Source organism: Corvus cornix, chromosome 11 (genome assembly GCF_000738735.6).
Source record: "Corvus cornix cornix isolate S_Up_H32 chromosome 11, ASM73873v5, whole genome shotgun sequence".
NCBI classification, from domain to species: Eukaryota; Metazoa; Chordata; class Aves; order Passeriformes; family Corvidae; genus Corvus; species Corvus cornix.
This window is the reverse complement of record NC_046341.1, coordinates 16,490,166-16,515,738: the sequence shown is the minus strand read 5'-3', so window position 1 is coordinate 16,515,738 and position 25,573 is coordinate 16,490,166. Positions and strand designations below refer to the sequence as shown.

The 25,573-nt window shown below is 42.6% G+C and overlaps 1 protein-coding gene across 3 annotated transcripts in view; it reads right to left on the bottom strand.

Annotated features, from left to right (window-relative positions):
* ADAMTS18 (ADAM metallopeptidase with thrombospondin type 1 motif 18) overlaps positions 1-24,055 on the bottom strand; it is a 77,194-nt gene extending 53,139 nt beyond the window's left edge. The window contains exons 1-3 of one of the 3 annotated variants that reach the window (XM_019284232.3): positions 23,815-24,055; positions 23,629-23,707; positions 21,442-21,758 (exon numbers count right to left, since the gene is read on the bottom strand). In XM_019284232.3, the coding sequence (XP_019139777.1) occupies positions 21,442-21,758; positions 23,629-23,707; positions 23,815-23,967 (549 nt within the window). In that variant the 5' untranslated portion in view covers positions 23,968-24,055. The remainder of the gene's footprint in view (positions 1-21,441; positions 21,759-23,628; positions 23,708-23,814) is intronic. The other 2 variants (XM_010396510.4, XM_019284233.3) reach the window with 2 other exon arrangements.
* Between the last annotated feature and the right edge of the window lie 1,518 nt (positions 24,056-25,573).

The following is a 25,573-nucleotide window of genomic DNA, read 5'->3' as shown; positions in this document are numbered from 1 at the left end:
AAACCACTGAAAAAGATCATCTTAACTATACAATAGATCTTCCACTGATTTTCAACCCACATGGAAGACTTTTGAGAGTCACACACTAACATATCTGTTCCTAACAGGTCTCACTGGCCTCTTACTGGAACAGCAGAGGCTGCTCCCATTTGCTCCCCTGTGTTCTCAGACTCAGAGCAAAGCCTTTGGCAGCTTACCAGCCTGTAAATCTAATTCAGTTTGGGGTTTCAGCATCTCCAGAAAAAACAGACCCTCCATAAAAAACAGAGCAGTGACAGTGAGTGAAGGATTTGCAGAACTTCTATTTCTCTCCCATAATTTAGCGAAGCTGAGTGCTGAGAGAGCAAACAAATCCTCAGTCCAGACTAGAAGGGCCTGGTGGCCGTGGGTTCTCTGTTTGCATACAAGACACTTTCATTACATGCTAATTAAACTGAAGGCAACAGCTTTATGCATATTAAAGTTAGAAGAGTTCCAGAAACTAGATGCAAATAATGAGGTAAGAAGCCTAACAAAATGAAACTGAGAATTAAAACAGATGAATAATTGAACTGCAGTGTCTCTGCTAAACATTACTTAATACTGACTGATGTAAAGTTAAATTACAGTTTGCACAAGAACAAGAGTATCTCAACTAAATGAGGTACTAAAAAGTATGCACATATTTCCTAAGGAATACTACTTATATCCAGAATGCCTTTTTCAGTGCTAGGAGCATATACATAAAATAAGGTGTTAAAAACCCACTGTGTCTTAACTAAAACAATAGCCAAAGAAATAACTGAAATCTACCCCATTATGTGGGTGTGAGTGTGCTCAAGATGAAAAATCACTAAAAAGGAAGAGTTAAATGTCATTTCACACCCATTTATAGTTCCAAATATTCATGAAAAATTTTAAGAGACTTGACAAAAGGCCAACTGAAATTGGCATAAAGCTTTCCACAAACTTCAGTGGACATCAGTCCAAGACTTCTGTTATTTCCCAAATGTCCAGCTCCTAAAAAAACCCGAATCATTGATCCAAACACACCCCAACAAGAGTTACAGAACGTAAAGTACAGAGATGAAGTACGGTTTTTAGTTCTACTTAAAACACATAAAAATGTAAACTAAGAACTTCCCTGAAAAGCAAAGAATAAGGAGACAGATGACCTATGAACTATGGTTCCTGGTTATTTAAAATCATCTGAGGCCAAAGATTCCTAGAAATCTAGTATGCACATCACAGTGTTGTTGAGACTATCTCATGTTACAGCATATTGGAGTCTTTTCTAATTCACTTTGCAGGGAAAACTCATGAAATTACCTTACCTACAGTTCATTTTCATCGGACTCTTATTTCCTGGCCTGATGCTCTGCTAAGTGCCTGGCGCTTTGCCAGCACAAAGGAAACACAGAAGACCCAGCTCTGCCACCAAAGCTTTCCCTTGCTGGAGCAGAGCCTGCCCTCACTCGGTGTCCCACCTGCGGGTTCTGTCTGCCAGCCCGCTTCCCACATGGAACCACGGGCAGCTTGGAAGCCAAAGGAAGGTATGATAGAGATCCAGAGAACACGAAGCTGTTCACACAGCTTACGGATGCCTGACAACGGCCAGAAGCTGCCTTTTGGCCCAGACTGGCCTCTGGAATTGGGCAAATGTCAATTTTTAAACACCAATGTCTGCTAGAAGGAAAGCAAGGCCTCCCCGTAACTCCCATACCTCTGCTCAGATTCCACCCCGGACTGAAGGGAGATGAGGGAGGCCTTTCCCTCAGGTTTTTTAAGCAGATCATGGCAGTGCCCTCACAAAGTACAGAAACCACCTTCATGTTTGCTACCATCCCTCCATTCCTGCCTGGAGCACAGGCTTGCCAGAGCAAGCCACCCAGGCCAGGAGCCACAGCTCTGCTCAGAGCCTGGTCACTGAGTGACCCACAGCACAACACCCATGTGTGGACACAGCATTTCATAACATCGAGTTCACGGCAGCAACGACTTCGGAAACATTTCAAATGTCCCCACGGAGAAACCCGTGAGGAGGTGGCAGTCCCTGTGCACCAGCAGGGACAAAATCCTGCCAAGACAGCAGGAAAAGTGCCAGCTGCTTAGAACAGGTTTTAATAACAGGGTTAAGCCTTGAAAATGCGGTAAATGTATCATTTTCTCACACATGCCAAGGAATCCCAGGAAGAATAAAGTCCTGTTAAGTTTGCCAACATTCATCTTATGAATTCCTCCTTCCTCCAAACCAAGGGTATTCGACCAATACCATCACGGGGCTGTTCAAAGCAGTCCTGCATCATGTAAGCAGTTTAAATAAATTATTGTTTCTTTAGGGGATGTGTAATGAAGTAGACTCACCTCTTGGGACGGGTTAAGTTGGTAGTCTGAAAAATATGTGAGACTATAACCTTACTACAGTCATAAGCAAAACTACTTCCAAGAATTATAGCCAGCAGGATAGTACAGCCTGACCTGGAACTGCAGATACTCGATATCACTGACTGACTTTTTGAGAGATGGCTTACTGAGCCCCTCTCAAGTTAGGGTCACAATGTCAACACTCTGGAAAATATAATCAAAATGAACAAATTAAGATGTGAAATTAGGTAGAAAAAAATGACAAGCAGCATATCTGGAAAGGAGAAAGGGGCTGAATTGCAGAAAGTGTTGCTGAGGTGAAAGATATTTTTACTCTCGGGAAGCATCAGGAGCAAACAGCCAAGCCAATGGCAGTAAATCATGGTAATTAAGGGAGTTCCTTCCCTCTCCACTCTGACCTACAGCTCCTTTTCTGGGAGATAGCTGCAGAGGGGACAGCAGCAGCCACAAGGCTGAGGGGCATTTTGCCTCTTTCTGTCCCCCTGAGAAGGGCACTTACACAACTGCACCCATGTTACTGAAGCACTGGGTAAATGGAACAAGCTTCTGAGACACCGTGACAGGGACACGATCCATGATCCACCAACAAAAAGTGAAAAGTCTGGACCCTAAATCCATACTCAGATTGTTAAATTAATGACAGACTTTTACAGAGTGTTAAGCACCCAGGAGCTCCCATTGAGCTGAACATTGTCTGTGCAAGCATTTCCAGAGTGCTTTTATACCAATTTGGGAAAGAAAATGTTCTGGGAAACTAGTGAGAATGGACTCTCATGAGGTTTCCAATAATACACATGTATTATTGAAGTCAGAAATCCCACGAGTAAAACTCAGAGCATGTTCATTTTTGATCCTATCCCAAACCAGGCAGCATAAAGGCATGTGAACACACTAAAGGCAAGAGAGAATTTAAGTGAACTAAACTTTTCCCTAGCTTTTATGTCTGCCAAAAAAATTCACCCATCGTTCAGAAAAGTATCAAGCCTGTAAATGGGCAGTTCCTGATGCTGACCCCAGAATCAGGGAAGTACAAAGTGATGTTTTATGGGACTGGGTCCTTGGCTGATGAGAATAACCTCAGCAGACCTTTAATGATTTTCACCAGACTGGAATACCTGGCTCTGTACCACAGAAAATGTTCAGGTTAATGACCTTTATACACACTGAATTTTTTTTTTTTTATCATGAAAGAAGCATTAGAATTATTGGTTGCCTATTCTAACTTGAGAATTGTCAGCAGATGGCATTTTTCTTTAGAATCAGACTCAGAAAAATAACTCAATTATTCTGTTTTCTAACATAATAAAGATTTCTTGCAAATGTAAAATGTTAAGGGTTCTTAACAATATAGCATTTTATTACCTGACAATCTGACAGAAGGAGAGTACAAGGTTTAAATTGCCAGTCTGAGTTAGCCATGAAAGACTACTCTGTTGGGTCGCTCAAAAGAAGTGCTATGCAGAAAATTCAGCAATTAAAACAAGGTAACAAAATTGCATGCCTTTAATTATTCCTATATGAACAAAGCCAGCATTATCTCTGAATAGTGCCTTTGTATTTCTGCAGTTGACTGAGCTTGTTTCAAACATCTTTATGCAACCCCCTGTCAGCATATGGCAAATAAGGAAATATTCTTATTTGTTCCTCCACTTAAGGTAATTGAACCAGTCACATTGGTATTTAAATGTATTAAATTGGTATTTATTGCAGGGTAATGAGATATTCTAGAACTAACACAAAGTTGATTGCTTTGCCACAGATTAAATACTTGCTTGTCAGTACATGAGCTCTCTCATTTCTCATGTTCTGGGTTTTATAAAAAAAAAGCCAAAAACAAAAAAAAAAAAAAAAAAAAAAAAAAAAAAACAAACAAAAACCAAAAAACAGGAGTAGGCATGATAAATGAATACAAGAAAAATACTCATGCAAACTACAGCATAACCACACTAACTATACACCAATAATATTTAAGTGAAGTGCCAGAGGTTTACCAAGTTACACTCAGGATCACTTCATTTACAATTCCAGCAGTAGGGCTCTTTGGCTCCCTATAAAGGTTTTGGAAGGCAATTAGCAAAAACCAACAGCTCAAATTTAGCCTTGGTAGCTATACAAGCACTTGGGTATGGCCTGTTTAAGCAAATCCCTGCAACTGTAAGATAAAAATCTAGAGCTTTTATTAGTTATGACAGTTCTGAAATCCATCACAAAGCAAACAGGAAACAGAAGGACTATTTAATGAGTGCATTTATGCTTCACTTTTCCTAAAAAGAGGCAGCCCACTATTTGTCATGTGCTGACAGTTGATTAGTTACTTAGGGTACATCAAGAATAGCAGAAAACCTGACTTCAGAGGGCAGCTTAGTGTATCCCCTGAGCTAACATCCCATGAAACTGGGTGCACAGCTTCAGAGAACACTCCAAGTGAGAGCAGGTTCACCTTCAAAAACCTTCAAAAGCACAGGAAATGCAGCTCTCTCTTTCCTCTCATTCTCTGTAACAGCACAAAACAAAAGCACCATTTATGCCCCTCTTAAATATCTGAAATGTGCCTTCAAGATGCCCAGATCTTCAGACAGGGCAGCGTTTCACCCTAACGTTGGTTTGCTATGAATTATTTATGCTGCTCAAAGGATTAGGTGAAATGAAAATGTTCTGGCAAGATTCTCCTCCCCCTTCATGTACAGCTAATCAGTTTTATGTGGCTGGAGTTCAGATGTACCACTATTCTAGGGAAAGTGCATGCCTTCTTAACAAAGCTGCTGCTCCTAGAGTGGTAATAAAGACAAAACCAGTAAGGATAAGGCAGAGTGACACAGAAAATGAACAGCTTAAAAAAAAAAAAAAAAAAACAAACTGATGATAGGTAACTAAAATCAGTTCTTGGAAATTCCTTTTCCATAGGTACTTAGCATTAACAGATGCTTGCTTGAGTGTTTCTGATCAGCAGCATTCCTCCCTATCAGACAGGCAGCTTCAACATTAAAAGTCATGAATCAGGCCCTGCAGGAAACAACACTATAAATTATGAGATTTTAAAAAATAATGCCAAAGGGCTTTAGTGTTTTATTTTCTTTCTGATTTCTTGAACCATTTTCAGCTGAGTTTTTAAGAGGCTTTTTTTTACTCTTTATAACCATGTATACTAGAATTAAAGTTGAGTGGGGCTGGTTATTTTTTTTAGTGAAAACACAGCTTTTCCTGTGATGATGGGACTTTGGCAGCTGGACCCTTCAGAACATTTAACATTGTGAGAATTAGGCAGGGCTTAATATTCCCTCTCCCTTACAGGACACCCTGTTGAGGTTTCAGACAACAGAGAGAGACACTTGCCCAAGCACTGGGACACCACTTGTAGCTACCTGACGGCAGAGGCTTCTCTCTGGTCAGGAGTCTGGGCTGCAGAGTGAGTTACACCCACTGCATCAAAGCCCCAAGCAAACGCTCTCCACATCTGGTGGTTCCCTACCCATACCCACATTTCCCCAGTGAAGATCCTCCAGAAATGAGCTTCACCCTGCCAGAGCTGATGCAAATGAATTTGAGGGGGCAGAAGATCTGAGCCTGTCTGACCTGGGATAATTTGCATTCAAACAAAATAAATCCAGCTCAATTCCCATAGCAATTTCGCTTTGCTATGAATAGCTCAAGCAGCTCCAATAACGAGGAGCTCGGGTTACATCTGATTGCCAGCTGTATTGCTTACTAAGAAGTTAGGTCAGTGGTTCCCAACCTTTTAATTTTCCTTGTTGGAGTATACATTGCTATGGATTAGTTACATGAGAGAGTGGTCACAAGGAGCTCTGCAGGGAGCAAAGTATCAGCTTTGCTGATATTCCACATACACAGACATATCCATATGTTGAAATATCTATGTGGGAAGGAGAAAGGGAGTGGAACAAGAGAGCTTAGGCCATTAAAGGAATGGAAAACAAGAACCAAAGATGGCCCAAGAGTGAGAATGTCAGGGTGGCGCCTGGGTTATCTGGATTCAACTCCGTGCTCTTCAGCATTTCAGCTTCTCTGTTCCTTATTTCTCAGTTTTCTAGGCAGTATTTTGTAATCAATGCAGAAAACGCTCGTGAGAGACTCGTGAAGGCTCATGTTTGACCCTGGCTGGGCTGTTCTTTTAAAGTGCTTCCACCTTCCCCACTCTAAGCTGCAGCACCAGCCTTCAGGATGCCACCCCACAGGCAGAGCTGTGATCCAGGGACCAGCTGCACTGAGCACAGAGACTCAGAGCACAGCCAGGTGTGTGCCACCTCACAGGGCTCCCAGCTGGCCAATTCCCTGCTCAAAGACAACATCCCCAACATGGCTCTGCCCCTCAGCACACCCTTGGACAGGCTCGTGCCAGGTGGCCTCACTTACAGGGGCAACATTGCTGACCAGAAACACACAGTACATCCAGCTGTGGAAGGCTGGGAGGTTTGCTCCTCACTGGGAATTCCTGTGCTATGAGGCTTCCTACTTTTCACGTGCCTTTAGAGAAAGGGTGTTACTTGGTGTCATGGGTATAAGCCCAGCTGGAGATGAAACACCACACAGCTACTCCCTCAACCACCCCCCTCTGCACCCCATTGCATCAGGGTGGCATCACTGTGAAAGGCAGAGCAGGGAAGAATCAGTGTCATCCCCTGTTCTTTTGCTGTAGTAATCTCTTTGAAGCAGAACAGCAGCCTAGGTGTGTCTGAATCTCTTCTCACCACCAAGAAAAGGTAAAAAGGTAAAACCTTGACTGAATTCACACAATTAAACCCAAAATACAAGGCAGCAGCATCCCAGAAAGCCACCAAGTTGAAACAAGACCTCATCCTTTTCTCAGTTTTCCATAACATTAAGAAACCTGCACAATGGCAACTCCACATAACGCTTCCATGACCATACAAACACCCTCAGCATCCAGAGCTTCATTTACACGGGCATCTGAATAGGCATTTACTAAGATAAATGTAGTAACTTAAATTCCATGTCATGAAAAAGCCTCATATTTGCAGGTGCTGTTTACAGTCACAAAACCTACCTTCACTATATCATGCTGCTAAGTGAGTCCAGAGAGTCTCTGTTTTCCTCCTTGTAGCCAAATGCCACCAAACTGCACTGCTCAGCCATTCTACACCCACCCTGGGCCTGCTTTAAAGTTGTGCACTCATTCACTCCTCTCCCACAAATTAGCCTCAGCTTCTATTTTAAGAGAATGATGCCCAAAGGTGAGCATGCTGTAACTGCTCTGCTGGAGTAAATTAAAAACTTTTCTAGTCTGTGACAAATTGAGCCAGGTTTCCTGCTTTTAATAATATTATAAACAAAAGTTCGATGAGAAATATTTTTCAGTACTATTTTCTAAATCTCTGTAGTAGAAATAACTGTGATGACATGCAAAACCCACCACAAAGAGGTCCTGGTTTGGTCTAAAATAAAACATAATGCCACAACTGTCTTAAAATGGGCACAGAAATACTACCTTAATATTGGTCCAGGTCATGGCAAGGTGACATCAATCCAGTCTTCAACCCAATGCATCAATTTACATCTCCTGACATCCTGTTTGTGACAAGGTCAGAGCCCAACACATAAGTCTAAACCAGTATTTGGAGTGTTAACCAATAGCTTCCAGGTATTCAGACTTGTACCCCCTGAACACACCTGCAGAATTAAACTGGTCATGAAAGATTACACTGATTTTGCCACCACCAAACTTTAGTACAAGCATCTGAATTATGCAGCTGTTTAGCAGGGATGAGTCTTAAAAACCAGTGAAAAAAAGACAGTGTGAGAGCATTTACTTGTCTTTTCATTAAAGAAATCAGTTCAACTATGTGTTATGTCAGCAAACACCATTTGCCAGGGGTTTCATGAAATGGCATTTCTTCACAAAAACATCTTGACAGTAGAGTGTTTTCAGCACAATACCTTATCTATCAGGCTTTCAAAATAAAGTCTGTGGAGCAAAGCTCGAAGTCACCCTGGATGTTCTCTAAGATCTCAGGAAACAGGAAAATTTAAGTGGCAAAGGGAACGTAGTGTCTGAAAACAACTTTTTAGTCTATGAGATATTCTTTATATTAAATTGGTCCAAGATATTCAGATATCTACTGCACAGATGTTGCCACTATGTTAAACACTACAGGCCTTCTGACTGAAATAAAGATGCAGTGAAGACAAGGGAGATACTTATTGACAGCTCAGCACATTGCTAAGTTATAAAGGGATGGTAAAAAAAGAAAAAATTGTATCAGCAGAAGATTTAGGAGGCAAAATTTCCTAAGCAGTCTGACCTTCTTTCTGCAATGAATCTACTGAACAGCAGGTTAAGCAAAGGTCAGGTTAAGCACAGGTTAAGAAAAAAGCTCCAAGAAGAGGAATGTGCTGCCTGGGTTAAAGAGGCTCTGGGACATCAGGGGAGCGTGTGAGAGCCACAGACACTCCAGTCTCCAATGGAGCTCCTACTCCCAGGGCCTGAGAATGCTCTCTGCTCCATCCTGGCACCACAGGGCACAGGACCTGAGCTGACTCCACACCACAGCCAGCAGTGACAGAAGTGCTGAAGAGCTCAGCTGCTCTGGAGCCCTTACCTAGGAATCAGGACACACTTGCTCTGCTGAGTACTGCATGAGTCAAATAATTAGTACATCAAAGCACCCAACTCCCAAAACAAGAGATAATTTGTCTGCTTTCATAGGCAAGAACTAGAAAAGTGAACATGAAAAGTGATAAATGTGGCCCTCCCACTCCAAGCCTCTCTGAAGCTCCGTGTGACCTGCACAGCTTCTGAGTTATCATAATCAGATGATGTCTGCTCTGCTGGAGCCTGTCCTCAACCCCCATCCCTCACTGGCATATTCCCTGACTTTTCCCCAAAATATCTGGCTGCTCAGTGGCCTCTAAAGGGGCACTGCCTGCCCCAAGACCACTGGATGATGGTAGTCCAGCACTCTTCGTGCCTCCACACTTTCCTATGGGAGGTTCCAGTGCTTCGGGAGCTGAAGCGCAACCCTGCCACTTCCCAGTGTGAATTTGCCCAGCTTAACACATCTGACCAAAGAGTGACTGCTCCTGCAATCCATCTGGATCATCAGTCAGTCCCTCCACCTTTTCTTCTTTCCAGGTGGTAATGCAAACAGAGGAAAAGCCAGAAGGAGCTCTTGTGAAACATTTCCTCTCTTCACAGCATGTTACACTACACACTCCTCCCACTGCAGAAAACCAGCAGTGTTAATGTGCTAGGGAAGTAAATTAGGCACAAATAGCACCATGGGGAACTTAAATATTTTGAGTGTTTACCATATAATCAGGAAATGCCCACCCTCTTTATCTGTTAGGAACAAGGAAACCGAAAGCTTTGTAATTTTAAACTGCCCATCAGTTGCTGTGAATCAGTCAGGCATCTTGCTGGGGAGAGGTAGCACACACAGGAACACTGGCAAGATAAGAGAGGGTTGAAGCTACACTCCCCATCCTGTCGGAATAGTTTCAGCCCAAGATTCCACATTTGATCACCGCTCTCCAGGGCTTCTCTTTATACACCTCCACTGAGCCCCTCAAAAGGACTCAAATAGGACACTGAACTTTCATCGTTTTTCAGATTATTTTTACTAATTCTTACAAACTTCACCAATCTGAAATAAATTTGCAAATACATTTTACAAAATACTTTACAGATTTGCAGTGAATTCTCCTTTAACATATTTCAAAAAATAACGAAGGAAGTCATGAGAGACTCATTCATATACATCCTCCACGTTATAATTCCTTGCAATAAACCAATACCCCTCCACTTACTACAAAAATTGAAGGCAAACTACAACTACCTTGTCTTTAAAATGTAAGTCCTCTCCTGAAAGAAGCATGAAAGTGTTGCTTTAACTCATAATAATAATGATTGAACAAGTTATTGAACAGCAAAAGACACTACAGCCATAAAGAGCATTGCCTTGTGCAGCTTTATAGAAAAACAAATATATTCGTATTTCAGAGCCAATGGATGCTGAATTGCACTGTCCTTTGCAAGATAAGGACTTAATAAAGAATAGGCACCAATTCAGTGCATTGGTATGGGAAATTATGTATAGATATATAAATTCCTCTTCCTTTTATTGGCAATTAGGTCCAAATGCTAAGCTGTCATTAAAGGATGTGGAATATCCATGGAGATATCTTGGAGCATATGGGCACCATTCTGAGCAGGCTGATGGTGGGCAGGAAACATTCCCAATGGGAAATACTCCCCGTCTTCTGTTAATCCTAGCACAGGAGTAGGGCTATGGAGGCAGAACAACCTTGGCTATGCACAAATGCTGGTTTGAAGACATGCTGGAATGAAGACAGACCTTCATTCTGGGTGAGTAACATTTCCTTCTGTTTTGTTTCTCGCATTAGAGTGGGTTCCTGACTTTCCCAAACTGTAGTCTTTCAAATGACTAAATAAATCATGTGAACAGCCACAACAAAAAAATATACTATTCCCTCAGCCCTCGAGCTATTTGCAACTAATTTAGTGTTGTGGCACTGTTTGGTGCACCAGAAAGCTAATTTTCAAGAAATGCTTGGAAAATTACAACAAAAATAAACTTCTGATGGCACTATAACCCAAAAGCTGAGAACCTGTAAATAGAACCAGTGCAATACTCAGAGGCCAAGACCACAGTCTGGCACACTCTTGTTCCTAGCTTCAACTGGTAATATATGGCAATATATCAGCTTCTCTCTGATTCAGCTGCTGGTCCAAATTGTCCTTTCCTTGGTATTTCATCTGTCCCACAGGCTGATGGAGAACACAAGCCTTTGTCACGACAGCACTATCCCGATGTTCAGGGCACATGGCACCACCTGCACCGTGTTCTGTCCTTGGGAGCACGCATGGCCTTCATTAAGTGAGACCTGCAGGGCTCTGTGCCTGGGGGAGCTCAAATGACCACCCAGCTCTCTCTGGTAAACACAGGAATCAATTAACCATTTCTGTAACATGCTCCCCTCTCTCCAATTACTCAGCTCCCCTACCATGAGCAGGAGATGAATGAGGTCTTGTCCCCTACAGGTGTTCTGTGATGACATCTGATAATATCCTTGCACATTTTCACAGCTCAAAACCTGCCAAGTCCATCTCCTGTCTACCAAGGACAACAGGCCTCAAAAGCTACTACTCTTTTACTCCCATCACCAGACTTGTCTTTGTTTAGGCCAAATAACCTCTTTACATTCACTAGCGGCTTTGAATTTTTGGTGGTCACTGCGCTTCCTTTACTCCTTCATTGTCAGGATACTCTGGCAGCAGAGTGGAACGACAACACTTGGCACTGGGGCACTGAAACCTATCTGGCAATTGCAGGCACTGCTTGCCAAGCACTTGGGTGCGTTTTCTAGCAGCAGTAGCACCAGCTGATTCTCTGGGAAACTGTCTGAGCTCCCACCTTGTCTCACTCCCGGCTGTTCTGGTCTGAGCAGTCCATGAGAACAGCAAGGCTCAGCCTGCAGATGGGTTTTGCCCTTCAGCATGCTGTTTGCTGCCATCTAACTTCTGACTCAGTGAAATCTGATTATACAGCACCACCCTGGATTATGTCCAACGTGTTTTGGGGTCCGCCAGGAGCAACAGACATGTTTCACTTTCTCAATGAGCCAGTGGTGCCTCCCCTTTTCAAAATATCTTTTCTAAACCAAACAGCAATTGCAGCAGTGTATCCCAAAAAAGTGGTGTGCCTACTGGCTCAAGGGCCAAGATGATGTAGGAAGGAATAAAAGACACCTCTCCCAAGGCCAGGTTCAGATCCAAAGCAGCCGGCATAAAACTTTTTACTCACCACAAGAAGCTTTAGATAAAGCCCATTAACCACTAAACACCTGTGAATGGGAGTGGACCATACTGGGCTGCAGCCATCAGTAGACATCAGCAGCTCACTGCTGTCTCAGCCTGGAAATTGTATTTTTTCTGCCCCTTTGCTCAAGTTTTTGCTCCTTGGGACAGGATAACAATCCAATCACCAGTATGTGATGTCAGTAGCGTAAAAAAATTATCCATATGGCCTCCAGCATGAATGAAGAGAACCAGCTGACAGAGAGAGCCTGGAGCTCCTGTTGTGGCAGACTGGTCTCCACAGTGGCTGCAGAGACATTTATTACAAACAACGAAACGTGGAGCAGACTAGAAGGAATTATTCCTTATCAGAAAAAGTAGCAAAAAAAGTGCAAAAGTGACAGAACCAGTTTTATGGTCTATGCCATAATCATCCACACTAGATTGCAAAAAAAAAAAAAAATCATCTCTGCCCTGTTATTATAGGACTGTTATTTTAACATTTAATTTCTATTTACATCTAACAAAGCAAGTAACAAATTTCTGTCTAGTGTTAACAAGAAATGACACTGGGTAGCCACATTTTTAGAGAAGTTTAAACTTTTTTGTCTGGTGCTGTGTTACAGCATTTATACCTATCCCTCACCATGATCAGCTTCTACTTTAACAGCAATATTAACTTGAAATATTTCTTGAGGTTTAGTCTAGCCTAACTCTAAGGCCTACTGTTTTGATGACTTCTTCCTAAAAAAAAAAGAATGAGTGTGTGGCATAAGACATGCCTGGTGAAGAAAGAATAATTTTTAAAATCTTTTCACTGAAGTGCAATAATTTTCACAAAGAAAAAGAAAACCTGTTTTTAATTTCATGATTTTAAAAGAACTAATTATATTCTGGTGTTACATAAATTCTATATCTCATGGCAAGGAAACTGCAGGTCTGAAGAGTATTCCACGTTTCATTAGTTTGTGTACGCTGCCACAGAATATAATATTACGTTCTTAAATTAGTCAGAAGCCACACTGTGCTGCAGAGTATAAAAACAAAAGTGAGGGCTCAAGCTAGGTTAAGCATATTTTGTATAGGTCCATTAAAAATCTCATTCCATTAATATTAATAAAGATGTTGAGACACAAAAGTCCTTCAATTAACATATATTAGGCAGGCAGGCACAAGCATTCAAGTGATCCCACTGTGAACAGCAAGAACCAAGCTCTCAAAGAATAAAGCCCCGAGAGTAGTGTGTACAGAGTGGGGCAGCCTGAAATGCAAATGCCCAGGGGAGTGAAAAGGCAACACCCCATTGTCTCTGCAAGCAAATATCACTTTATTGCCTCAGCTTCCTCTTCTATTAAGCAGGTTTGTGCTGGGCCTTGTTATTGCAGTAGGAATAACTTCAAGATCTATTATCTTTGTCATCAAACTTTTGTCTTTTACCAATTTTTGGCAGGAACTAGCTGGGCAGCCACATATGAGATTCAGCAAAAGGATTTTCATCTGACTGTGCAAGCTGTTTGCAGATTTCCCCAGCTTATGAACTTACACTCTAAAAAAAGAAATTAACTTGCATGTTCCAGAAATTACTCTGGACAATAACAGTTCCCACGGTACCAAGCTTCAACCATCAAGACTCATTCCATTGCATCTGACCTGATTATTTGACATTTCTTCACCCTCATTCTTGGTGACTTCCGAGCACGATAAACAATAAAAGGTTACTGATGTCAAGCTATTGTGTGCCAGGATGTTGTTCTCATCTAACACAGAGTAGAGCCAGCACTGAAGCTTAATTAATACATGTTTGTAAATTGTGCTGAGCTGCAAGGCATTATGATTTCAGGTTTCTTCTGTAAATGTTTACCTCAGAGCTTTAGTCAATGCTCCACTGTCTGAACCCAAGATAAGTTCTGCTTCCATCAGCTATTCACATAGCTGGTCAAATCACTGTCAGAGCAAATCAATAGGAAATTCCTTTGGCATACTGTAATTTATGGTAGACCTGCAGCAACAGAATTGGGATTAAAATGGGATAAGAAAAGGCAAGAAAGAACCAACATTTCTGCTCCCAGTGACATGATCAAAAAGACAGAAGAAAACCTTGTTTGCGATGGAATTATCCATTAAAATTCAATTCAGATACCACTTAAGGGCTAGTCAGAGCCTTCCTAACACAAAATGAGTGGTTTTTAGGAAAAAAAAAAATTTGAATCTGGGTTTCAGCTGCTCAAACTCACTGTAGGTCCACTGCCAGCTCTCACTGCAGAGATAACTAAGTTTAACCCCTCTCCTGCCAGCCCACTGGGAGAAGACCATGACAAAGTGAGGCACACAGAGCTCCTGGAAAGTAGGTATTTTCTAGAAAATCCCTAGCAAGCTCTACCTCTGTAATTCAACAACAGTCCTAATGCTCAGGAGCAAATGAAATCAGATGCAAATAGCTCTGAAATGATCTTGAGGAACTGACTGATATATTATGGGCATCACCACCCTGGATGCCTTTGTCTTACATAGCTCCAGCTTTTATCTTGATCCATGGGCTGCAAATTTCCAAACCACAGGCCTTTAGACCTCTATCTTCTCTCCTGTTGCAGTCCTGGACAGCAGTCCCAGTGATCCTCTCTTTCAAAGAGTAAAGAACATGCTGTACATCAGGAAGACAAACCCATCCCTAAGAAGTTGCAAATTAGAAAACATTATCATAAATATCTTGTGGACTTAAACACAATACCATAACAAACAAAAACTTGAGGAGCCAAAACATTTGAGGGAGCTGGTGACAGAACTCCCAGGGACCATCCAGACTAGTTATGACTGAGCAGCCTACAGTGAATCAAAGTCAAGCTCCCAGCTGAGCACAAGTATGTCACAAAGCTGTCATCATGATCAGGGCTCTGGTTCTGCAGAGAGAGTAAGGAGAGAATAAGCTTGGGGGAAAAGCAATGTTTAAGAACAGTTTTGATAGCACTATTTGCTCAAATTAAGTGGATTGTGTGGGAGCCAGGGCACAACTAAGACACTGCTGTGCTTCCCCCTCCTCTGCCGTGTGTCAGGTACAGATCTCCAGGAGTGGGCTGCTTGAGCTGGACTTGAACTCCAGTTCCACAGACTGTCATTGTGTTTTGGGTAAACAAAAGCCTTTACACAGCAGGTCTGCCAACCTGGTATCTTCCTCAAACACTTCTGAAGTGGAGCAAGGAAAGGGGAAAGACAGAAATAAAACCTTGTTTAGGTTAATTAGTGACTAAAAGCTGCTATTAGTTATTGAATTCTGCCTCTAAAAAGAGAGCTATTTCTGATGTCCAGCAGTTCCCAGCTGTGCAGAAGAGAATACACTGCCTCTCAGCAGCAGAGATGGTATGGCCCACATGAAAATAGTGGCGCTGAAAATAAAAATCCTCACGACATCAAAGACATCCTGTTATGAAGGGGTCAGGTCTGTGCAGGCAGGTCATCCTCTCCTGACCCTCACGAGGGCATTTGTCTATAAGCTTCTCTCTAATGGACTAGGGAAAGTGTGGGAACTAGGTTTAGTGGAAAGGCTTTGCTACAGCAAGAAAAACGTTGATGTTTCACGCATAGATAGAGTCTATTTATTCCTTTGGAAGTGAAGATAAGACTGATGCTTAACAAGAAGGGCCAGGATGAACTGTCTCTGTACAAATGGATGGCTCCCTGCTTCTGGAAAACCACTCCAAGGGTGCAAGCAATGGTGCCCACAGCAGCCTGAAGTTTGGTTGGAAATACATCAATGAACCATTTCCATGCTCTGCTGGGAACTCAGCAATGACAGAGCAGGCACAAGGGACAGAGGACCAGCTCCTGTGGGCACTCAAGAGCTGTTGTGAAGCCACAGCCCACTGTGCTCAGTTTCCTCTATGTCCATTCCAGGTTTTTTAACATAAAACCAGGAAGAAACGCAATTTCTATTGCTTTTTCTGCCAAGCAGAAGCAAATTCTTTCTCATCATTAATCCTCTTTAATTCCATTTCTTACCTATCAGGAATCAGTAGTGCCAAAACACCCGGGATAACACTGCCTTTTGTCTTTAGCAGAGCTAAAGACAGAGTTAAACAGAAAGCTTATCAGAGAGATATGGAGAAGGTTGATCAATAACCTAATCACACAATTGATCACCAGTCAGGTCCTTGCTGAGACCAGAAACACTGCCTTGTACTTTTCTAGTATAACCTAAAATATCCTCAAGGATATGACCATTTCCCATTGTCATCTCATTTTCCTGTAGAGATTTTTCTTATTTTCATATTTATCATACTATGGAGTAATGGAATAATAATGGAAAAATGTTCACCAAAACAGTGGACAAAAGGATGATCCTGTAATACACAGTTTGTGTTTTATAAAGGATGGAATACAAAGAAAATCATAGAACTCCCATGCAAAATGCTGTTCATGTTGTGCTGGTACAATGGCAGAAAATATAGGATTTGTGTATTGGCTTCTGGGTGGACTAAAAACACCTTTAAGAATGAGAAAAATCACAAGCTCTGTACTTAGCTTCTCCTCAAGGTCCCACTAGGCCAAATTTTGTTCTATTTTTACAGCTGTCGATTTCTGAAGGACCCTCATGGCAAACAGCAATTATTCTGTACTCTCACCAGCAGTCTGGCTCACTGAGTTTGATGGCAGTTTGTCTGCATAAGTACCTTGGGATTTGTCTCAACATATTTAATTGGACTTAAAGTGTGAGCTCTAGGGAATAGGAGGCTGCTGTTAGCATCAACTTAAACAATGCTAATACCAGGTGCAACTAAATTACTACAAAGGTACATGAGTTGTCTGGTCTGCCTGCCTCTTAGGTGGTCAGACTGCATTAAGAAGCTTTAATTTTGTGGCTTCTTTGATACTTTGAGCAAAGCTTTGCCCTCAGACACACACACACACCCCCTCCACTGAATTAATACATCTCCTGTTTATCTCTCAGTGCTACATCTATAACCCTTCTTGTCTAGAATCCTCTGACAGCTCAACGAGTGAACATGATTCACCCCTCCCTCCTCCCTCTCTTCCCTTGACTAGACACTAATAAACATAACTCGAGAAAAGAGGAAGAGGCTCTTTCTAATGACAGATTCAACCACATCTTGCCAAAACCAGAGGAGGGCACCACTACTTCTAACTGAGGCACATAAATCGAAGGGAGAGAATGGCCCACACCCACCTCTGGTGTGAGCAGGTGCAGCCTCTCAGGAGATGCCAGGGCTAAACTTGGCCTGGATAATAAAACTGTGTATCATAGTTTTAAAGGACCTGAACAATTCCACTGAACTGTACTTGCTTTTTCTGACCCAAAATACACACACAATCTTCTGTGTGACGGAAGGGCAGGAGAGTTCCTTATGTCGTATAAGCAGTTCTCTCCCCTGGGCACACGTTTTGTACTTGCCCTAGACCCTCACCTGTGTCCTGTACCCCACAAATGCTGTATAACAAACCCCTCATTCATTAGGGTCACCAATTCCTATGTTGTGTATGGAATTATAAACTTGTTTGACTTTGCCAGAGTTCATGTTCACAAGGGGAATGTGACTTCTGCTCCCAAAAGCACAGCTATAAATTACTTTTGAGAATGTCTCTACAATACAACTGGAGATCTCGGAGGTTCTCTTGTATTCTGCCCTGATTTACTGTGTGACTGCAAACAACTCACTTCATACAGGAGATTCTGTACACACAAACCTAAGGTAAGGAGACAAAAACTGGCCTGTAAAGAGAGACAAACAACACACAGTGATACAGACTAGGAAGGCAGGAGTAAAACTTTTAGATATCATCATGGAAGTGGAGTTAAAGATGGTGAACCTACAACAGATCTCATTTTTAATGCAGATTAAATAGCACAAAGTGGATGAGAATGGGGAAAGAGGTAGGAATATACACAACCACACTGAGTAGGTCCTATAAAAACAATTTCTTATTCCAACAGTGGCCAGCACCATCTCATTCAGAAAAACCTGAAAAACCATTGTAGTCTGTGGATTTGGTACAGTCTGCCTCCCAATGAGTTAGCTACAGGCAATTATAAGTAATAATACATTGCTAAATGCTAATAGTAATAAAAATACAATTAGAATAAGTAAAAATTAGCTCAAATCAGGAATTTGGGAAAAAAAAGGTTGAATACGGGAAGAACAAACAGTTTGAATTGGAGAATGTAAACAGGGGATGAAGCAGCAAGACAAACCAGTAGCCTGGATATACCAACTGGGAGAGCACAAGGCACTGAAGGAAACTCCAAAAAGTCATGCAGGAATAACACAAGATGTTTATTACATCACTAATGAAAATCAGTGGGGAAAAAGTCAATTTTGCATTACTTTCTATTTGGGACACATTAAGATGATAAAAAGAGAAACTAGATTTGCATTTGCTAACATAAACAAACTCATTGTCCCAAAGTTGTAAGAGTTAAAAAATGATCTCTGAGAGTGAGAATGCATTAACAAAATCTGTGAAAAAATTATCATAACTTCTGTGGAAGGAATATATCATGTTCTCCACAGAAGGTCCAGAACAAAGTTTTCATTTAAAAATCAAGTAAAAGCACCATTTTTTGCTGTATAACGGATGCTCCAGCAAGCAAAGGATGCTGACTGAAGCAGAAAAAGGGCAGAAGACAGAAAAAGGCAAGTTTCCAGTTGAAAGTCGAAGCACTTTGATGATGAAAAGAGGCAACACTCACAGTAAACTTGTGCACATTCTCCTGAAACTTTCACTTACTGTATTAGAGACTTGTTCAGATAAAGATCCAGTTCTGCCTTCTGACACACCAAGAAAATTGTGTTGACTGATGGAAACATTTGGTCTCAAATCAACAAATCAGCATAAAAACTTGGGGCCCTCCTGTCAACTAAGCCATTAAAATGTAATATACACACATCTCTTAACAGATCTAGACCAAAGCAACAAATTCTTGCTCCTTTCCAGTGTTATGTTAAGGTCATCCTGCCTAACAAACCATTTCATATAGACTCTCCCCAAAGTCTCCTCTGCAGGCACTGGCAGATAACAGACAGCTGAATGACTGAATACTCTAGGTCATCCAAAAAATTAGATCAAAGAGTCTCCATAGTCTATTGAAATGCAATTGCTTCCAAATCACATTGTGGTGTTCCAGGCTTGAAAGAATGGGTCACTGCAGCTTTATTGAAGAGAAGCTATTGCTAATGAAAGGAACAATGGAAAGATTAGTGCTACCAACCATATAGAAGAAACACCACTTTCGGTTTAATTGCAGTGAACAAAGCAAATAGGAAAGAAGGGCAACCAAGTGACAAAAGTAGTTGGTGAAAAAGGATATAGAAGCTATTCACAAGGTTCTCTTGATCAGAGCACAGCATCCAGACTTAACATATGATTACTGAATTTGGATCCCACTGAAAAGTGACATGGGTGTCCTTACAGACAGCTGACAATATCTTTAAGAGGGCAGCCTTGTAAACTGAAAGACTCAGAATCCTGTTGGTAATTTGCCTGGGATTCATTAGGTGCACTGAAATTAATGGACGGATAGGGAGAGAAAGGAACAATTATACTTTGGCATACCTACCCTACAGGAGATTATTGTAAGTAAAGGTTTACTTCATTTACCAGTTTAAAACCACAATTTAAGGTAAAATCTATTGACTCTTGGAATGAATTTTTTAAAAAAAGATTCTATTTGTTGATAATCTAGGTACTTCCATAAGTTCGCTCATACCACAATATTTATTCTCTTTTGATCAGTTTCTGGATCTTTTCTAAGTGAAGCTTACCAGTCATAACAACCTCTGTGTCGAGACAGTGGTAAAAGATCCACTTCATTCTCAGTTAAGATCACCACATTCTGTTCCTCTGTGACCTGAGGCAGGCTTGAACCTTCCTTCTCCAGACAAGACTTGACAAGCCCAACTTCTCTTAGCTCAGAAAGCATGTTAAAAACCAAAACATGGCCAAACAGGGGAGATCTCCCAAACTGTACCTGCTGTGTGTAGGTAGAGCACTTCCCGTAGCAAAACCACAAAACACTGCAATGAGTGAAATGGGGTATTTTTCTGAGTAAATCTGGTAAAAGGTAGCAGTTGTGAACATGAGGCTTCCATGAAAACAACTAAGCACAATTGGTATTAACAGTTCAGCATTACGAACACAACTTGAAAAGCAAAAGCAAGCTTCAATCCAGTTCCTGGCACCTGCTCCAAATTCACATTTACAACTGTTCGAATGAACTGTAAGATTCCTCTAACTTGCTGAGGGGAAAAAAAAAAAAAATACAGCATTCAAAATATAACCCAGACCACTTCAACCAGTTATCAACAGCCCTTCCTAATGAACAGGCTTCTCAAGTCACTGATTCCAGTTTCAAAGGAAACACTGGCCGTCTCAAGTGCTCCTTCTTTGGTCCTGTCACACAGTTTAATAACCCTTAGAGACAAGTACCTTTGCAAAACAGATTTCCAGAAGGTGACCCAACATATCCTATGGACCTTTAGTCAACCACAAAGCACACAGATGACTTCATTTACTTCCCACTAAATGTCACTGCCTTCCTCTGCAGCCTTGCAAGTGCAAGGGATTAAGCCTAAAAAACATCCTGAACTATTAATTCTGCAGATGATTCTCCTAAATTGCATCAGTGAAGCCTTCTCTGCAGGCAATGAGCACTGTCAAACGTATTTTGAAAAAATCACCTGTGAATAATGATTTTTCATGAGCTTGGTTGACAGCCATAAATGGAAAATGCACAATGATAATATTTAACACATTCATAAGAGATCAACTCATCAAGACTTGTAAACCCAAATAAGGCTTGAATTATCAAAGGAAACAAAGGGAAATCAGTTCATAACTCCTGCCAAGATAGGAAATTCACCCTTCCTTAAAGTAGTTGACGAAGCTAGGTATAATATTTTTTCACAAGCTTCTGGATGGATTTTTTCCTTTATTCATAGCAGTTCACAAAGGCAGGAAGAACTTTTACTTAAGAGTGAGCAGAAATGTATAAACTATCACAAACTATAACAAATTGTTATGGCATAATTACTAGGACTACCAGCCAGTCTTCTGTTTTTTTCCTGAAAGACAGTCATCAAAAAATACAAAGGTTTTGATGTAGTTCATTGGCTATAGTGAAATCTCTTCTGTTAAATACAGTAGCAACTAGTGAGACTGGAAAAATCAGCAAATGGTGTACGGTATCCTGAATACTGTATGAATTACATACCTTCAGCTACTATTCCACATACGAAAATACTTTTAATGCTGATTTGTTTTAAATAGACACTTACCAAGCCTACACACGTAGATATTGCTACCGAAGAGGTGCTATCATTCCTTATAAATCCCTGGTAGAAACACTGTTCAATTTCATGTTCCTGAGAATTTGACACTCCATCTTTCCCGAGTACCTGGACAATAAAACTTTTGCTTAAAATGGTCGAAGGTTTAAGCTCTAAGTGAAGTTCCTGTCCAAATGCTGAAAATTTGTAGTGCAAGGAACTCTTTGAACTCTGAGTTGATCTCTTTCTCCTAGAACTGTGCAAAACATCATGTGAAATGTACGATCCGCTGGCATCCACTCTGACAGGTGTCACAAACACATAATCTGTAACGATAAAGAGTTGGCCATCAGCTCTTGCATCCCACAAACAAAGCACTCTGACACGGTACCACGCATTCCCTATGGCACGGAGCATTCCCTCGTTTTGGGGCTGGCTTGCAGGCTCTGTGTGTGTTGTCTCGCCTGCATAAATTCAGCCCCGTAAGTCACACAGGCTCCCAGCCTGTGTTTGTTTCCTTTGTGCCCCACTGAGAGGCACAGACTAACTAGCATAGCTGTGAACATTCCCACAACTGCTCCTCTGAAGACATTTGTCATCACCAGCAGATCTGTAGATTTTCCCCTCCCCTCTATTAATTGCTGTCAAATGTGAAGGCCGCTCTGGTTTGAGAGGCTTTTCCCTTCCCTAAGAATGCAGCAAATATTGTATCACTGTAGGGGTAGCCACGACTGAGACTTTGCAGAACTGTACCACTTGTTCAAATGGATTAAAGGATTAATTTATTAATGCCTTAACTGAGTGAGACCTCATCTCTTTGTAGTGGCTTGATTAGACTGGGTTTCAAATTGTAACTGACCTTCAGCAAAAAGAGATTACAGCCTACCTAATAACCTTTAGTTAGCCATTGCTAATTGCATGTCAAGGAAGTTTATTGTTTTGGATAAAATATGAAAAAAAATTACAAAGCTATTTTTGAGAAGAAAACTGAGATCTACTCAGAACCACCTAAAAAAGGGGGGAAAGAGGCCATAATTCAGCTGGCTATATAAGCAGGTACCTCACTTGCAGTATACTGCCACTGCTGTTGACCTAGCCATGCAGGGATTACCTGTGTCCTGGAACCAGGATCTGAATTTTAGCTGTTTCCTGAACTAGGATCTTTGCACCTATTTCTGGTTGCCTGAGCAGTTATGCTGAATAAACTGCTTCCCAACCCCATTTAATTTGTGAGCTGTGTTTCTCTGTGGATACTTAAGAGATGTCCATACACTTGGCAAAACAATTAATTCCTCTTCCTAAATTGAAATAACACCATTAAAAATAGAAGAAAAGCCCCTCCTTCTTGTGTTGTAACAGATGTTGCAAATACTCCCAATCAATCTCTTTCCCTGAATAGACTTTATTGGACACACGTTAGGCTGAACACGTAACCACTGATAGGTTGCTTTTCCTTAGACAGTGGAACAATACATCAAGAGCTTTCACTTTCCTCCAGTGGTGTTAATCAACGGCAGAAGTTGAGGACGCTAAGCAGGCTGGTGGCCAAAAAATGCAAGCAGCTGCTGGAGAGAGGGAATCCCCCAGTGAGCAGACTATAGGATGCAAGAGGGTTTTCCTTTCTGCACCCTGGTGTGGTTTTCTATTGTATTTTGTTTCTACTCACACACAATACGAAGCATAAACTGCACTTCAAAAGTCCCAAAGTCATCAGCATCTACGTGTTAGCCCCTGCAACCTGGGAACAAACAGCTCCTGAGCTCCCACTCACACAAGCTCTTTCTCTCCAGGTTTTTTTTCCCCTTAGCCTGCATTGCACAGCTTCTGCTCTCCCACACAAATCTTTTCATTACTTTTGTCTCACTGCTTCCACAACAGACACATGAGGTTTTGCTGTTGTGGCTACACACACATTCATCTTTTAATCGCACATGGAAACGTGGATGTATTTACCATCTCGTTCATTTGCTTTCCTGCTACATATTGTTCCTTTCAGCTTTAGCACACAGGGCTTAACAAGTTAATCCCTGCCCATGGTTCACCATCCCACAGTAGCCAGCCTGCTTGCACTTTATGCTCCCCAAACACTGTGACTTCTTCCCTCTAAATATTCACTCCACCAAATTTAAAAAAAAAAATAAATAAAGCATCCATGCAAATGTTCACATACACAGACACAGAAAGAACTATACAAACCATGAGTCAATTCACTGATGCTGTCACTGGTTAAAGTTGCTGCATGAGACATGCAACAGAGGCAGCACAGCTGAAGGGTCTGCAAGAGAAAAAAAAATAAAAAAGAGAGAGAGAGAAAAGGAGTATTGGGCGAGATTTCCTTGACAAGGCAAGGCAGAAAGACAAGGCACCAGAAACCGCAGTAACCTGGTATGAAAGTACACTAGGCGACTGCAAAAGAAAGTGCTCTCGACCTGCCTTTACAGTGCTTCCGAGCCACGGGAGAGTCTGGAATTGCATGGAGCTGCCGCCGAGAATCGCAACAGGTAAAGTCCAGACGGCCAGCAGGAGACAGTCCATGTTCCGCCGCGCACCTGGCGGGTGCTACCTGCTCCCCGGAGCGTGCGGCGGGCGCGCCTGCCCGCCCCGCATGGTCACCTGGGCGCTGCCCCGCAGCCGCTGCGGCGGCCGGCGGAGCGCGGGGAGAGCGCCCAGGTGAGCGCGGCCCCGGCCGCCCGAGCGCGCTTTAAGCCCCGCCGCCGCCGCCGCCGCCGCCGCGGGGCAGCGCTGCCTCCGGCGCCGCGTCTGGCGCGGCCGCACCCGGGGGGCGAGCGGGGCGGGCGGGACCGACGGGGCGGAGCGGGGCCGGGCCGGGCGGGACAACCGGCGGGAGGCACCTGGGGCCGGGCACGGCGGAGGAGCGGGCGGGGGGAGCCGGGCAGGGCAAGGCAGGGTAGGGCGGGCGCACCTGTGGGGATCCGCGGAGAGCGGGGGACCTGCGGTGCGGGGCAGAAAGGGGGGTTGGTCACAGGATGGGTCGGGCTGGAAGGGATCGCAGTGGATCAGCTGGTCCAACCACGGTCATCCCAAAGCACTGGGCACAGGGTTGTGTCCAGACGGTTCTGGAATACCCCAGTGAGGGAGACTGCACACCCTCTCCGGACAATCTCTTCCAGTGCTCAGCCACTGCACAGGGAAGAAGTCATTCCTCATGTCCAGGTGGAACTTCTTGGGCGTCAGTTTCTGTCCATGGCCTCTTGTCCCGTTGCTGGGCACCACCAAGTTGCACCTGGCTCCATCCCCTTGGCATTCCTTCTTCAGACACTTCAAAAACTTGGCACTACACCTTCATACATTGATGAGATCCCCTCTCTTCACAAAGAGCAGAGTTCTGTGAGGATGCTGGGAGGAACACAGTCCAAGACCAGCTGTGCAGCTTCCACCACTCACTTGAAGACGGTGTGCTGTTATTTTCTATTATTTTTAAAAGTCACATAATAGGAAAACAAAGAAAGAAATCACACAAAGATTAAGGTGCCTGGGAAGCGAACACAGCTGTGACAGGTACTGGATACTGAACACTGATGTCCATTGAGGAGCTGGTTTCCACAAAGTGGCTCACATGTATTGTGCCAAACACAGCACCAGGTTCTGGTCCCAACCAATGTAGTTGTGCTATTACACACTCCCTTCCACAAAAAACTTCAGTAAAAGACCAAAGATCTAAATAATCTAAAAGCAAACAAGTGTTGAAGTGGATGGGACTGCTCCAGGCTGGAAATCAACAGAGAGCTCATTTCTGATGATTTTGGCTGAACTTGGAGAAGTGTCCCTCACCTCATGATCTCCCTTTTGTGCCAGGGAGTTTTCCAGGATGTGTCTCAGTCCTGTCTCACTCAAAATCTCCCTTGTCTCACAGTCACACAGTGAAAATAAACAGTAACTGTGTCAGTTTAAGGTGCCTCTGCTCCAGTTGGCACAGGAGCTGGAGAGCCTGATGGAAAGCGAGGTGAGATGGAGGTCATCTCCTCTACCTGCCTCTTTCACCCAGGGTTTCATGGTAACTAGTCTGGGGCAGTGGATTAGACAGATCTGAGATATTTTAGCTTCTAAAGCATTTCCTGTCTTTAAACATTAAATAAGTTCCCAGGAATGGAATTTCTCCTTCACCTCTCTCTATTTCCCA